This window comes from Theobroma cacao, chromosome 5, assembly GCF_053813885.1.
Source record: "Theobroma cacao isolate CCN51 chromosome 5, ASM5381388v1, whole genome shotgun sequence".
Classification (NCBI taxonomy): Eukaryota; Viridiplantae; Streptophyta; class Magnoliopsida; order Malvales; family Malvaceae; genus Theobroma; species Theobroma cacao.
In genome coordinates this window covers 1,672,505-1,686,496 of record NC_142643.1, presented here as the reverse complement: position 1 = coordinate 1,686,496, position 13,992 = coordinate 1,672,505, and the positions used below count along the sequence as shown (strand labels likewise).

The 13,992-nt window shown below is 34.9% G+C and overlaps 2 protein-coding genes and 2 pseudogenes across 3 annotated transcripts; 2 read left to right on the top strand and 2 right to left on the bottom strand.

The window, feature by feature from the left end:
• Nucleotides 1-865: 865 nt before the first annotated feature.
• Nucleotides 866-3,363, bottom strand: LOC18597718 (glucose-induced degradation-like protein). Of its 2 annotated transcripts, XR_016026205.1 has the most exons (9): nt 3,221-3,363; nt 2,973-3,028; nt 2,593-2,736; nt 1,999-2,072; nt 1,795-1,849; nt 1,665-1,727; nt 1,443-1,570; nt 1,260-1,355; nt 866-1,181 (listed from the first exon to the last, which is right to left on the bottom strand). XR_016026205.1 is itself a non-coding variant. In XM_007026896.3 (8 exons), exons 1-8 carry the CDS (start codon nt 3,264-3,266, stop codon nt 1,103-1,105), a joined length of 645 nt encoding a protein of 214 aa, XP_007026958.3. In that variant the 5' UTR covers nt 3,267-3,362; the 3' UTR covers nt 866-1,102. The 2 variants fall into 2 exon arrangements, 1 of the variants encoding a protein (XP_007026958.3); XM_007026896.3 differs by lacking the exon at nt 1,260-1,355 and having other exon boundaries at nt 3,221-3,362.
• Nucleotides 3,364-4,290: 927 nt separating this feature from the next.
• LOC18597717 (L-type lectin-domain containing receptor kinase V.9 pseudogene) lies at nt 4,291-6,539 on the top strand (annotated as a pseudogene).
• A 1,403-nt stretch (nt 6,540-7,942) lies between these two features.
• LOC18597716 (L-type lectin-domain containing receptor kinase V.9 pseudogene) lies at nt 7,943-10,219 on the top strand (annotated as a pseudogene).
• An 880-nt stretch (nt 10,220-11,099) lies between these two features.
• On the bottom strand, nt 11,100-12,407 carry LOC148762338 (uncharacterized). Its single transcript, XM_088806323.1, has one exon. The coding sequence runs from the start codon at nt 12,405-12,407 to the stop codon at nt 11,100-11,102; it is 1,308 nt and encodes a 435-aa protein (XP_088662449.1).
• Between the last annotated feature and the right edge of the window lie 1,585 nt (nt 12,408-13,992).

Below are 13,992 nucleotides of genomic sequence, written 5' to 3'. Positions count from 1 at the left end.
ATTGATCATAATAATATTTAAATTAAATAAAATATTAATATTTTAAAATATAAATACTTAAATTATAAATAAAATATTAATATTTAAATTATCTATTATTAATATTTTAAATAAATAATCAATTATCAAGTTTTTAAAAATAAAATAAAATAAAATAATTGATCATAATAATATTTAAATTAAATAAAATATTAATATTTTAAAATATAAATAATTAAATTATAAATAAAATATTAATATTTAAATTATCTATTATTAATATTTTAAATAAATAATCAATTATCAAGTTTTTAAAAATAAAATAAAATAAAATAATTGATCATAATAATATTTAAATTAAATAAAATATTAATATTTTAAAATATAAATAATTAAATTATAAATAAAATATTACTATTTAAATTATCTATTATTAATATTTTAAATAAATAATCAATTATCAATTTTTTAAAAATAAAATAAAATAAAATAATTGATCATAATAATATTTAAATTAAATAAAATATTAATATTTTAATTAAATATTAAATTATTAATATTTAAAAAATCTAATAAAAATAAATAATCATATAAACAATAAAAGATGTTTTATCTTTTTTATTTTCTATTTCTTTCTTATTCCAAAATTATTGTTACTAACCGAATATTATAATAAATCATAATAATTATTCCTGTCGTATTCCCTTTGAGTACCAAACTAAATAATAATTATTTTATTTTATTATCATCTCATTCTATTCTCACATAATAACTATTCTATTTCATTTCTGTTTATTCTGTCAACCAAACGTAACCTAAAATCAGACGAAAATTAACTTGTTTTGATCATACACTCTATAACCACCAGCAGCTTGCAAGCATGAGGTGACCATATGCATGAAGCATCATATTGATACAAGTCAATGAACATCTCCTGTATAGTGCTCACGAAATTACATTCATCCAAAAAAAAATTTCAAAAAAGATCACAATTTCAGATTCGAGGTGATCACTGCAATACGTTCACATAAGTCTCTCCTGTTGCAACATGACAACTTGGCATGCAAAAAGAGAAATTCAGTTTGCCCTAATATATATTGGAATCAACAGCCTACATTCTTATTTACTGCAATTCATATGATGAAAAACTGAATCCCGATCTTCCTTCATTCGTAGATATCAGCTCAAGCTTCTGAAATGGACTGCAAAGTTCATTGAGGACGATTTTGTCAACCAATTGAACACAAAAAAGAAAGGAGGAGATGGAAATAGAGACGAACATAATGATTACAACGCAAAGTGGTATAGTATAATCTAGTTTATTGAATATTCTGGTCCTCAACCAAAAGAGATCAAGCCTTTGTCATAGTTACAGGCTGTCATATCATTTGGAGAATAAGAAGAGAGTTAGAGTAATTCAATAATTAACAAAGATATGAAATACCATGAAGCAATATACATACCTGCTATTAGGATCGTAATAGAAGCCATTGATAGAACCATCGCTACAAGAGAAGCAAACATAATAAAACCCAGCTATGGTTAGCCCACAGTCTGTTCCAACATTTACAAAGTATTGCTCTTTCCATCTCTGAACCAGATAAAAAGAGAAAGAAAGTTACAACTTATCAGTCAATGTATAACGAATTCTTAGAAATTTATGGAAATAAATGAGATCAAATTACCATAAATATGTATGGATAATTACTCAGGTCCAAAGATTTCCCACCATCAACCTCTACTTGATTCTGGAAAGAAAAGGGCCATCTAAGTGAGCACAGTTCTGCATGTAGGGTACAAGTTCAAACTCCTTACCAAGAGTGGTGAAAAAGATGGAAACTTTGTCCAATGCCTTTTATCATCCTCTGACCTGTTAAAAAATTTACAAAACTTGTTAAAGGGGGATATGAATCATGTTAACTGTTCCCAACTTTCCATGAAAAAAATTGCTAATCAGTTATCACCAATTTTATGCAAAGAGGTTCCAATTGTCAAACTAAAAGAAAGAAAGAAACATACGATGCCTCCCACTTGCCAGTGTAGAAAGTATAATTCTTTGTATCAACAATCTCCCCTTCCCAAAAGGTTACAACCTGAGAAACATCAAAAAGTAAAAAACGAATGCTATAGGAGGTAAGATCATAATTTCTGCAGTTCGGCTAGATTTCCCATATTTTGCTGGAGACAACAGGGAGGCATTTAGGAAACAATTGCAGAAGTGATAACAACCGCTTACAATCTGAAAAGAAAAATGCATAATATCTCTTTATTACCACATGCCATATCTCGTACGCTTTGTATTAAAGTAAAGCCGTATGCATGAATGTCCCCTGTGTATATCATAATGATAACTGATAACACAGGAGGTTAAGAAAGAGAAAGGTTTGGCAGGTAATGTCCATGAAGAATTAGAAAAAAAGATGGACGAAAAATCATCAGCCAAATTAGATGACGATGCACATGTTACAGTTATGTCTTTAAGCTTTGGATGGTGGAGATTCATCAAACATTGTTAAATTAAACGACCATTTCGCTACAAAATTTAAGAAAACGCCTCCCATGCTGGATAAACATTTCAAAACCTATCCAGATGATTAAAGACATTCCACTTACTGGTGTATCGGCCATAGGAACATTTAGAGCTTCCATGGTACCACATAGATACCCATGTTCGAGATCACATCCTTGAATTCGGACATTAACTCTCCAAGCTTCTTCTTTTTGTAAACTAGAAACATTTTGAGTACCAGAAAATGCCTGCAAGTCAAACTATGCTGTCATATAGTCAAGCACTAAAACATAGTCTACAGAAAGTTCCACTCATCGTTAGCAACAAGGTCTTCATTCAACTAAAATTAAAACTAAACTAAAATCAAACAATTAGAACACAAAAATTACAAATTTATTCAAAAGGGTATTGAGAAATACAATTAAAATCTTAAAATCCCAAGAAATTAATTTCTAAAATCAAAAGAGGGGAAAATTGCATTGACCTGTCCAACACTCAAAAGTGTACAAGCTGGGGGTGAAGTATTTCCTGAATTTGTACCTTCCAAGTTAAACAAACATATCAAAAATAAAACCAAAAAAAAGACAGAAACTTTAACAACCCAAATCAGATTCAAATTACAAAGAGCCAAAAAAAAAATCGAAAAAATTTCAGCCATCACCGAAACCCTAATGCAATTGAGTAAAAAGGCAGGGAAAAAAGGCAGAGATAGCTTTGAGAAGGAGGAAAAACCTGAAACTTGAGAAGGTGCAGAGTTCTCCGCGACTCTCACTGGCATTATTTCCGGATTTTCAACGATTTAATATCCGGAAATGAAATTGATCATCACTCGTCAGCTTGAAACTTGAAGGGTTATAAAAGATCCGAGTAAAAACCCGTTTACCCAATTATCATATCATTCAAGTAAACCCGACCCGCCCAATATATTTTTATACTTCCAATTTAATTTTTTGGTGTATAATTAAGGTGATTTTCAAAGCTTAGAAATGCTTGTAGAAATATAATTTATTCGATAATTTGACTCAATGATAAGTGCGTGTGTACTATCTAAAAAATGAATTCAAATATATTTTTTGAAAATAAAAGAAAAATCCTGTTGACGGGAAAAAAGAAAAAAAAATACAAAATTTGAGATTAAGTAAAAAAAATAAAAAAGATATTTAGGTTTATCGAATTATTTTGAATTTTTATTTATAATTTAAAATTTTTTTTAATAATTTTTAAAATTTAAAATTATTTGTAAAAATATATAAGAATTTGATTCAATTATAAGTCGCGTATACTTAATAAAAAAATAATTTCATAAGAGAATTTTGATCCGATGGCAAATGCATGTTCAAATTCCTTTTCCAAATAGAAAAAGGAAAACTTGTTGAAAGGAGAAAAAGAAATGAAAGAGACCTTGAGGTGAGTTCTAACAAGATAAAACCTTAGGAATGTTGTATTAATGTTGACCAGCAACATTATTTTTTCCAAAAAAATAAAAAAAAATTAAATACGAAAATGATAGATTTCTAGAATGTGCAAGGACATTTAGTTACCCATAATTTCCTTTGAGCCTTTGGCATGAACTATGCCATTATCATTCTGTAATTATTGCATGCAAAACGTTAATCAGTCTCTTTCTGAGTCAAGCAATGCGTGCTAACAATGCCATGGAAAGAAAATTGGATGACTTTGAGTTTGGAGGGTCCTTACACGGTTTGGTCCAACATCGTCAGCCAACAAAATCCAATCAGCACTCTCCTTCACGTCCCAATTCTCATACCTTTTAAGACACTTCAAGCAAGCCCCCATGGGGCGTTACACTTTTTTGCTGGAAATTATCAGATTCCCAAAAAAGAAAAACAGTGCATTATCAGACACAGCTTCCAGTCATGTATTTCAAGAATTTCTTAGTGGTTTTTGTTCTAATCCAAGTGGCAGCAGCAAGCAGCAGCGGTTTCGTTTTCCAAAAATTTGATCGTGGTAGCTTAGAACTGAGTGGTGTAGCAGAAGTGAGAGATGATGGTCTCCTAAGGCTCACAAACGCAGCCCCTTCTCAATTTGGCCAGGCTTTCTATTCTGTTCCATTTGGGTTCAAGAACTCATCAAATGGTAGTGTCTCCTCTTTCTCTACCACTTGCGTGCTCGCCATCGCCCCAGATCTGGGCAATGGCATGGCCCTTGTGCTAGCTCCTTCCAAGAAATTTATAATGGGCCAGGGTCTAGGGCTGTTCAACCTTAGTAATAATGGGAGCTCGTCCAATCATATTGTTGCAGTCGAGCTTCGCACGTTCCAAAACCAGGAAGTTGATGACATTGATGATAACCATGTTGGGATTGCCATCAATAGCTTAACGTCAGCCATATCGGGCCATGCAGGATACGTTTCCATTGGAAGTAGTGAATCCAGGCATGTTGACCTTGCAAGCGGGGAGAGGATACAGCTTTGGGTGGAATACGATGGAACAAAGCATCAGCTGAATGTCACATTGTCTCCAATCCATTTAAGTAAGCCAAAAGTCCCTCTGCTGTCAATGGATATAGATCTATCACCAATCATTGTAGAACAAATGTACGTAGGTTTTACTTCTGCCACTGGTCAACAAGTATCATCTCTTTATGTCTTGGGTTGGAGCTTCCAGATAGAAGGGAAAGCTCAAGACCTTGATCTTGACAAACTTCCTTCTTTACCAGGCCTGGGAAAATCTAGGAAGAAACAAGTCATTTTAGCGGTTGTTTTGCCATTAACGGGTGTACTTTTAGTGGCAGTTACAATATCTGCCATGGTTTTCTTAGCATTTAGAAATAAAAGAGCCGTAGTTCCTGACATAAGTGAAGATTGGGAAGTCCAATTCGGATCTCATAGATTTCCTTACGAAGATCTACTCGTAGCGACTGGAGGCTTCGATGAAAAGGAGCTTCTAGGACAAGGTGGTTTTGGCCAGGTTTTCAGAGGAGAATTACCTGGATCAAAAGTCCAAGTTGCTGTGAAGAGAATCTCTCACCAATCTCATCAAGGAACGAAAGAATTCATTTCGGAGATCTGCACAATTGGAAGGCTGCGGCATCCCAACTTAGTTAAAGTTCTTGGCTATTCTCGAGTTAATAATGAGCTCCTTTTGGTCTATGAGTATATGCCTAATGGTAGTCTTGACAAGTTTCTACACAACAAGCCTGAGGTCACGCTTGATTGGGATCAAAGATTTCGAATCATCAAAGATGTAGCCTCTGCGCTTGCCTTCCTGCATGACGAATGGACGGAAGTCATCATTCACAGAGATATAAAGCCCAGCAACGTGCTATTAGATGGTGACCTGAACGGCAAATTAGGTGATTTTGGGCTTGCAATATGTAGCAACATTGCACAGGGTCCTCAAACCACTCATATAGCAGGTACCTTTGGCTACATGGCACCGGAGCTTCCTAAAACAGGCATGCCAAGCACAAGCACCGATGTTTATGCATTCGGGGCATTTTGCTTGGAGGTTGTTTGTGGTAGAAGGCCAATCAAGTCACAAGCATCAGCCGATGAAGTGCATCTGGCGGATTGGGTGTTCAAATGTTGGAAGGAAGGGGATCTCTTGAAGACAATAGACTCCACACTTGGCAAAGATATTAAGGTTGGGGAAATCAATCTAGTAATGAAGCTTGGACTACTTTGCACACACAAGGTGGCAGCAGTCAGGCCAAGAATGCCAGAAATTATCCTGTATCTGAAGGAGCAAGCTTCACTCCCTGAAAGTTTGGATGCAATTCTTCAGGAGTATGCGAAAGAGCCCGGTGATTACTCTGCAGCAAGGGCAAATGATTCTACTGCAATAATGACTGTCACTGAATCATTTCTATCTAGAGGGCGTTGATATCAGTGGGATAACAGATAGATACGCAGAAGTAACACCTTAATGCTTACTTTAAGTAATCAGATTGCTTACAGCTTACATGTTTATGTATATAATGTCTTTTTAGTTTGCCACAGCTTTGGACTAAATGGACAGAGGAAGCCATTAGACTATAACCTTCGTTATAATCTATTTCTTTTCTTTTTAGACTAAACTCCATATGTATATTTTGTGGTTTTAATTTTTTTCAAATGGTAGCTATGATTTCTCTTTTGCTCCAATTAGTACCTGAATATTTTTTTTCTCAATTAACACTATGAATAACTTATGTTTTCGTTGATCCTTAAGGCATGTTTCCATTGATTATAAATGTCTAGACGGTTAATTTTATTCTATAAAATTATCAAAGTACTCTTAATTCAAAATTAACTTATTTATTCACATTGAAGGGTATTTTTTTAATCTTATTAACTAAAATTAATAACCTAACATCTAGTGTGTATAGACTTATCCATGGATGTTAATAAAAAAAAACCACAAAATATCATGTAGAAAAAAAATTAAAATTATTAGGAATATATGTAAGTGAAAATTACCATTCTTTTTATTAATTTGTTTTTTCTTTTTAGTTTTTATCTTTGCAGCACTACAAAACTTGCTTCTCCTTTATGGGGCAGCAACATATGCACTACATCATTTTTTTTTAGAGAATTAACTTTGATTCATTTGTATAGAATAGAACCCTTTTACATGCAAAAGAAGCAGTATTCGACTGATACCCTTTGTGTCTGTACATATGCACCAAAACTACAATCTCAGTCTTAACTATAGAAAGCCTTTCTACGGAAATAAAGAAGAGAATATGATCATGTCATTGAGATTTTTGATGAAGTTTTAAAATGTCCCAAAAATTTAATTGGATGGAAAGAAAATCTCTCAATTAGTCTGTTGTTCAAAAAATTATTAAATACTTAATAGGAACAAAAGGGATAGATTTGGATAGTGTTGAAGAAAAGTCTCCAAAGAATAAGAAGGTTAAACTTTAATTTTCTATTTCAAGGATTAAGTATATGTAATGTTTCAAAAACCACAAAGTCAAAAAGTATCTAGAAAAGGATAGGAATGCAATTCTTTGGAAAATAGCTTATCAATGGCAACTTTTTTGAGCCACTCCTTCACTGCAACTTCTTGCACCAATTAATATTATACACCATGCCTGGGAGAAGGTTCGTTGTCTTGCAGAAAATCCGGTCCAATATGTTAGCGAAGAATCCAACTACTACCTGCTAACTTCTTAGTTCCTCAATACTCACTCTATCATTAGGATTACTGATAAAGTTTTAAAATATCCCAAAATTTTCTTTGGATTGAAAAAAAACTCTCAAATTAGCGACAACTTTAGTTTGCTGTTCAAAAAATTATTGAACAGTTATAATAGGAACAAAAGGGATAGATTTGGATGGTATTGAAGAAAAGTCTTGAAAGAATCAGAAGAATAAACTTTAATTTTTTATTTCAAGGATTGGGTATGTAATGTTTCAAAAACAACCAGATTAAAAGTATCAAGAAAAGGATAAGTATGCAATTCTTTGCAAAATAGCTTACTAACAGCCACTTATTTGAGTCACTCCTTAGCAGGTAGAAATAGTCTACTTTTTGTCTGGCACCAATTAATGTTTGACACCAGGCATGGTGCAGGGTTCTTTGACTTGCAGAAAATCTGGTCCAATATGTCAGCGAAGAATCCAACCACTACCTGCTAACTTCTTAGTTTCTCAATTCTCACTCTATCTGTTGAGCTTAAACTTATCAATTCAAACCAAAAGCAATCAGAGAGTTCCAATAATGTGCCTTAAGGATTTTTTGGTGTTGTTTGTTTTAATCAAAGTGGCAGCCTCAAGCAATGAAGGTTTCATTTTCAATGGATTCAGTTCAGGACTGGTCTCTGGCCAGAATAAGAGTTTAGAACTGGCTGGTGTAGCGGAAGTTTCCGACGGTCTTTGCAGACTTACAAACACAGAATCTTTTAAGATTGGCCACGCTTTCTATTCGGTCCCGTTTAGGTTCAAGAATTCATCAAATACTAATGCGTTCTCTTTCTCTACCACTTTCGTGTTTGCTATGGTTCCTGAGAATTTTCGGGGCCACGGTATGGCCTTTGTGCTTGCTCCGTCCCAGGAGTTTATATCAGGCCAAGGAGTTGCATCTGGCCAGCATCTGGGTCTATTCAATCGTACAAATAATGGAAATCCATCCAATCATATTGTTGCCGTCGAGCTTGATACGTTTCTAAACCAAGAATTTGGTGATCCTAATGGTAACCACGTTGGGATTGATATCAATAGCTTATCGTCAGTGAATTTAACTTCTGCAAACGATGTCCCTGAAAGCGGTCTATTGGACCCTGTTGATCTGGTGAGTGGAGAAGGGGGACAACTTTGGGTGGAATATGATGGTGCAAAGCATCAACTTAATGTCACGTTATCTCGGTTTAACACGAGTAAGCCAGAACCGCTATTGTCTGTGGATATTGATTTATCACCTTTCATTTTGGATCAGATGTATGTAGGTTTCTCTTCCGCCACTGCTCAACTAACAGCATCTAGTTATGTTTTGGGTTGGAGCTTCCAGATAGATGGGAAAGCAGAAGATCTTGATCTGGCCAAACTTCCATCGGTACCAAGCGCAAGCATTGAAAGATCTGGGAAAAAGAAAATAACACTAGCAGTCGGACTGTCAATAGCTGGAGTACTTTTTGTGGGAGTTATAGTCTCTGTCATTTTTATCTTGAAAAGAAAGAAAGACACATTTGTTGAGTTAGTTGAAGATTGGGAGTTTCAATTCGGACCTCATAGGTTTGCTTACAAGGATTTATTCATAGCAACTAGAGGTTTCAATGAAAAGGAGCTTCTTGGACAGGGCGGTTTTGTACAAGTTTTCAGAGGGGAATTACCCGGATCAAAAGTCCAAATTGCAGTGAAGCGAATCTTCCACAAATCTCAGCAAGGGATGAAAGAATTTATTGCAGAGATTGGCACAATCGGTAGGCTGCGACATCCCAATTTAGCACGACTCCTTGGCTATTGTCGAAGTAAAGATGAGCTCCTTTTGGTCTATGATTTTATGCCAAATGGCAGTCTTGACAAGTTCCTCTACAACAAGCCAAAGGCCACTCTCAATTGGAATCAAAGATTTAGCATCATCAAAGATGTAGCCACTGCGCTTGCCTACCTGCATGAAGGGTGGGCGGAAGTCATCATTCACAGAGATATAAAGGCCAGCAACGTGTTATTAGATGGTGAGTTTAATGGAAAATTAGGTGATTTTGGGCTTGCAAGATGTAGCAAACTTGCACAGGATCCTCAAACCACGCATGTAGCTGGCACCTTTGGCTACATGGCACCAGAGCTTGCTAAAACAGGCAAGGCAAGTACAAGCACCGATGTTTATGCATTTGGGGCATTTTGCTTGGAGGTGACTTGTGGTAGAAGGCCAATCAAGCAAAGAGCATCAGCTGAAGAAGTGCATTTGGTGGATTGGGTGTTCAAATGTTGGAAGGAAGGTGATATCTTAAAGACAGCAGACTCCAAACTTGAGAATGACTTCAAGGTTGGGGAAACCGATCTAGTGTTGAAACTTGGACTACTTTGCTCACACAATGTGGCAGCACATAGGCCTAGAATGTCACAAGTTATCTTGTATCTGAGAGGCCAAGCTTCACTCCCTGAAAATTTGGATCTAATTCTTCACACCTCAGAGCTTGTCGAAGAGTCCAGTGATTATTCTGCACCATCGACAAATGATTTTACTAGAGCATCAGTTACTATCACTGAATCTTTCCTATCTAGAGGTCGTTGATTGTAATGCTATAACTAATGAATCAATTTTATTAGACTGATTTATAGTTTTTTTTTTCTTTATATAAAGATTTATATCAGTTATTACACGTTTTAAACTAGTTAGACATTATTACTCGAATTCAAGTATTACTGATGTGATTAGCAAAGTTTAAATTCAAGTTACGAGTTTCAACAATCATATTCATATCCGATATGAGAGATTAGGATATCAAGTTGGATATGCTGATTTTTTTTTCTTTTGTTGTTGTCTTGTTGTATTAGAGAAAATAAAAATTTTGGTATTTGAACAGGCAAACATTAGAATGTAGTGTGAGTGATGCTTTCAAATTAGTGAATTACAAACTCTGTTTTGATTGAGGAAGTTCTTTTTATAGCTTCTAATTTTTCAAAGTCGTATTTCTTCAAATGTTAAGAGAGAGGCAAATGATTTAGCTAACCTACCAGGGTTGAATCCCGGTGAGGACTTTGAGCTTAATTTGGTTTGGAGCTACTTCAGCTGGAATAGATTCTGTTTCTGGGTGATTTCTTCATCAATAGAAGTTATATTCTCATAAGAAAAACGACATTTGATGACCTCTAAGGCTTTGACATTATGTAATTGCTCCAAGAGGGAAAAGACATTTAAGAGAGAACAAAAGAAACACAGTTAGGAAATCTAGAAGAAGAAAGATTATGTACCAAATTTGTCACAATATTTTCTTATCTTAAAATCAAGGAAATCCCAAAATTTTAATTAATACTGTCGATTTTTTTTTTTATTTTTCCTTTGTATTATCTCAAGAAATTATACCCTTATTTGTATCCTCTCATTATGTACATTTGCGTTTGTATGTTTCTCTTTTTTATCTAGAAATTAAACTAAGAAATGATGTAATATTTTTTTTAAGATTAAAAGTATTTCCATTAAAGCAGGGTGAAAGTTGTTTTTCATTCATCTCTAAGTTGTATTCGAATTTGTTGATCTCTTTTCTTCAAATCCATCTTCAAAAACACTTTAGAGCCAATGAACATGTCATCCAATCGAGGGATAGGAAAATCATACTTAACTGTAGTCTTGTTAACGACATGGTTGTCCACAAAGCTTCTCGATAAGTTTCCCGAACTTTGGTTGATCAATTTTGTTTGACCATCATTGGATAAGGATGAAGACACTTTATTCTCCTTAGAGACTAATAAGAGACATAAATGGTTTGACTCACAATAAGCTTTGCTTAAGCCAGGCACAGTGATGAGTGCTTTATCTTCCTCTTGTCTCTTTGGTCGGTCTTCTGGCTTTAATGGAGTCAGCATAATTTTTACTCCATCCTTGATGAAGGAATAAGTATTCTTGTATCCATCATAGTGAGCTCGACGATCATATTGCCATGGCCGTCCTAACAACAAGTGGCATGCGTCCATTGGGATAACATCACACCAGACTTCATCTTCATACTTACTTCCAATAGAGAATTGAACACAACAGCGCTTTGTTACCTTTACTTCGTTTCCTTTTCTCAGCCATTGTAGCTTGTAAGGATGAGAATGTATTTCAGTTGGAAGTTTCAACTTTTCCACCATGTAGTTGGCAACAACATTCTCACAACTTTCACTATCAATAATGACATTACAAACCTTCCCTTGGGATGTGCACCTTGTATAAAATATGTTGTGACGAAGCCAACTTTCATCTTTAGTCATCATGGTAGTGTTAAGGTTACGACGAACAATAAGAGCTTTTCCATGGTCAGCAGAAACTTCTTCTATCTCTTCGTCATCATACTCATCATAGACTGGTTCTAATTTTTCCCAATTCGCATAATCTTCTTCTTCTACTAAGGAAATAATTCTTCGATTCGGACAATCAAAAGCAATATGTCCAAATCCTTGGCATTTGAAGCACTTTTTGTTGACATTAGAAGCACGAGTAAAAGTAGTCTCTTTATCGTTACTACTTGCAGTTTTGGAAGAGTTTACCTTTAGAGGCGAAATGGTTACTGAACTCTGACTTTCATCGTTTGAGGTAGATTCTTGTTGTCTAGATGAACTCATTGACTTTTTTCGTGATTGTTGTTTTTCAACCTTTAATGCTAATCTGATGACATCATTTAGGTTCCAATATGGTTGTAATTGAACAACATCTGCAATTCCAACATTAAGACCCCCAAGATAACGAGCTACAGTTTGTTCTTCAAGCTCATGGACATCGCACTTCATGTGAAGTTGCTCGAACTCCATTGTATATTCTTCCACCGTCATTATTTTTTGCCTCAAGTTATGAAATTTGATAAAAATTTCTTGTCGATAATGCTCAGAAAGGAACTTACGCTTGAGTTCTCGACGCATCTTATCCCATGTTCTGATCTTGTAGCGGCCTTCTATTTCCCCGTTGTCTTTTGAGATTTTCCCACCAAATAGAAGCGTGTTTCTTCAATTTAATTGCCACAAGCTTCACACGTTTTTCATCGGGAATATCTTTGAGCTCAAAAACTCTTTCTATTGTGTAAAGCCAGTCAAGGAAGTCATCAGGATGAAGTCTTCCTTCAAACTCGGGAATGTCGACTTTGATTCCCAAATCTCTGGTAGCAGCAGTTCTCAGGCGACGAATAGGTACTTCTTCATCAGAGGACAAATTTTGATGAAACGGGTTGGTGTCATTCTCTTCATCACTAGAGTTGCTATTGTTTATTTGAGCATCACGTCTTGCGAGTTGCTCTTGTAATTCTTGAATTTGCTGACGTAGTTCTGCAATCTCAATCTCGTGATCATCTTTTTGACGATTTTGACGTCTTGGCGACATTTTATTTTTTATGGTGATGTAGAAAAAAAAAAGATGATGATATAACTATAAAGAAATAAAATTACTCGTACAGGGAGTATCGAAACTTGACAGCGAATCTGAACTTATGCAGCGAATAATAATCCTCCCGCTCTAATTACCAAACTGACGCCGGGGCGTTGTAAAGACACCTAGGCGTTATGAAAAACACCAATCGTGGAGAGGTTGAAAACCCCACTAAGGTGAATCACCAATCTTGGCAAGGTTGAAAACCCCACTAAGGTGAAAGATAGCCAAAATCCCACTTTGGTTGGCTAGGCCAAAGATATTAAGACCTCTTACTCTTTAAAAGAGCCTAGAGAAATAAGCACTCATGCTTAAGAAAATATTATTTATTAACTCTCAATTCTGAATGTCTCATAACTAAGCCTAAGGGTCCTATTTATAGTATTATAGGCTCAAATCCTAATAAAACTCTACTCCTAGTTATCTAATACAATTAGAATAATTAATAAGAGATTTAAATAAAATAGGTGTTCTATTCCTAAATAGAACATGACTATCCTAATCAAATACTAATTCTTAAAAGTATTAAAATAAAAATAAGAAAAGAATCCTAATTTAAATAAAATAAATTCTAAATCAACTAAATTAGCAAAAACTAAATTTAATAAAATACAATCCTTGACGCTCCTGCGTCACATGGGGTTTTCTTAGGATGTGTCATCCACAAGACTACATTCTTTGAGTCAGATTCAATGATAATACCAGCAGAGTTCACCATGAAGAGGCAAAAAATAGAATCATAGCCTCTCTCACTGCAAGGATTTCGGCAAGGTTAGCATCCCCCCAACCTGCTTTCTTTGAAAAAGTCACCTTGACAACCCCTTTGTTAGCGCGTAAAACTCCTCCAATTCCAAGATGGCCTGGACATCCTTTAGCAGCCTCATCGGTATTAAATTTGAGCCAAACTGCAAGTGGACATTCCCAAGAGACCATGCTCTTAACCTTTCTCTTTGAGGTTGGAGCAGAAGCCAATAAAGGAGTGGTAGCAATATCAGAAAC

Coding starts and splice junctions, on each gene's coding strand:
- LOC18597718 (XM_007026896.3), bottom strand. CDS start 3,266: ATGCCAGTGAGAGTCGCGGAGAACTCTGCACCTTCTCAAGTTTCAG. Junction 3,029..3,220: donor TGCACCTTCTCAAGTTTCAG/GTTTTTCCTCCT, acceptor TTAACTTGGAAG/GTACAAATTCAGGAAATACT. Junction 1,728..1,794: donor CATCTTTTTCACCACTCTTG/GTAAGGAGTTTG, acceptor TTTTCTTTCCAG/AATCAAGTAGAGGTTGATGG.
- LOC148762338 (XM_088806323.1), bottom strand. CDS start 12,407: ATGACGGTGGAAGAATATACAATGGAGTTCGAGCAACTTCACATGAAG.